The sequence below is a fragment of the Seriola lalandi genome, unplaced genomic scaffold (assembly GCF_002814215.2).
Source record: "Seriola lalandi dorsalis isolate HSWRI2012SDOR001 ecotype SW California unplaced genomic scaffold, Sedor1 jcf7180002054964, whole genome shotgun sequence".
Taxonomy (NCBI): domain Eukaryota; kingdom Metazoa; phylum Chordata; class Actinopteri; order Carangiformes; family Carangidae; genus Seriola; species Seriola lalandi.
Window position 1 is genome coordinate 172,871 of NW_019525515.1, and position 1,651 is coordinate 174,521.

At 43.8% G+C, this 1,651-nt stretch overlaps 1 protein-coding gene across 1 annotated transcript in view; it reads left to right on the forward strand.

The window, feature by feature from the left end:
* The first annotated feature begins 373 nt into the window (after window positions 1-373).
* LOC111646082 (FHF complex subunit HOOK-interacting protein 2B-like) overlaps window positions 374-1,651 on the forward strand; it is a 7,076-nt gene continuing 5,798 nt past the window's right edge. Inside the window, exons 1-3 of the mRNA XM_087170851.1 lie at window positions 374-556; window positions 1,067-1,246; window positions 1,376-1,575. Of these exons, the coding sequence (XP_087026977.1) occupies window positions 389-556; window positions 1,067-1,246; window positions 1,376-1,575 (548 nt within the window). The 5' untranslated portion in view covers window positions 374-388. The remainder of the gene's footprint in view (window positions 557-1,066; window positions 1,247-1,375; window positions 1,576-1,651) is intronic.

Sequence of the window (1,651 nt, forward strand, 5' to 3'; positions counted from 1 at the left end):
CTCATTTACATGTAGACACGCCCCCAAGATGCCGAATATAGTCGACACTTTCTGTAGGAAGGTCCTGCGTAGTAATGTAGAGTTAAGGAAGTGATGACATTTAATATCCAAAAGGTCAAAGGTCATCGTCACTGTGATGTCATCATGTTCTGGTCTTTATTCAACACTAACTGAGGAGGAGACTGTGATTGGTTGATGGAGGAGCTGATTCTAGTTTTACCTTCAGTCAATTAATCAATCAGTTGATTGTTGATAATTGATCAGTTGTTCACTTTTCAATCCTCAAATATTTACTGTTTCTACCTTTTCAACTAATGATGACATCACAGGCTTCAGCCCCTCCCCTCTGACAACAGCTGATAAAGCTCAGTTAGGTTTAATTGTAGAAATGAATGATGATGTCACTGTGACATCACCTCTGTTCCGCCCCTCTCAGAAGCTGATTCGTCTCTGTGCACTTCCTGGTTCCCAAACGGAGAAGGAGGAAGCTCAGTTCCTATTGGTCGTCTGCTCCAGAGTCAAACAGGATCCGCACATGCTCAGATATGTCTTAGAGGTAACCAGCAGCTAACCAATTAAACCAGCTTAACCAGCCTCACTTACTGTCCACTAGCTAACTTCATTAACTACATCTAACATGCAACATCAGATGAGTTTCACTAACTATTAACCAACATTGTCTACTAATCAGCTTCACTAAAGATTTACATTTTACCAGTTTACTTACTCTTTACTCACCAACTTCACTAACTTAACATGTCTCGATGTTCCATAAGTTTCGTAACTTTAAATTTAGTAACTAACTTTAGTAGTTCAGTGTTAACTAACCAACGCTTTACTACTACCCAGTCTAACCAGCTTATCTACCAACTGTTGACTTTTAACTTTTAATGTCAATTAAATGATTATTAAACTGTTTATTAGTCACCACAGTCTTAATTGAGCAGCTTCACTTACTAACGAACCTGTCACTGGTCACCTGTTGATGGTTAATCAATCAGCTGACTGGAATCTGGAGCAGTTCATGTGACCACCTTGTTGTTCAAACTTGTTGGTGTGTCATCAGATTCTGGACCAACCAGCAGCCGGGACTCCAGCTTCTGACCAATCACAGCTCGGCACACAGGTGTCCAATCAGGGGACAGAGACACCAGCGTCCTCCAGCCAATCAGATTCATCAGGCTCCAGTCATGTCCAATCAGAGAGCAGTCTGCTGTCGTCTCTGCTGCAGCTCACCAAGGATAAGGTCAGTTAACTACTTATAACTAGTCCAGCAGACAGGTCACTAACACAGGAGTCAATCATTACACCTGTATTCAATCAGTGATTATTGAATATCTGTATAATAACCAGGTCACATGACCTCTCTCCTCAGAGGGGCGGAGTCAGTCTGAAAGCCTATGAAAGCCTCCTTCTGCTCTCTGGACTCCAGTCTGGATCCTCAGGGGAGGTTCTGGCAGATCAGACCCAGCTGGGAGAGCTGCTGACTGGGAGGCTGACGAAGCTTTACTCCCTGCTGCCTCTGGAGAGTCTGGATCCTGGACAGGTGCAGAGCTGGCCCCAGACACCATGGAGGTAACACACACACACACACACACACTGACACACACATACACATACACACAACCTGACACACACTGACACACACATA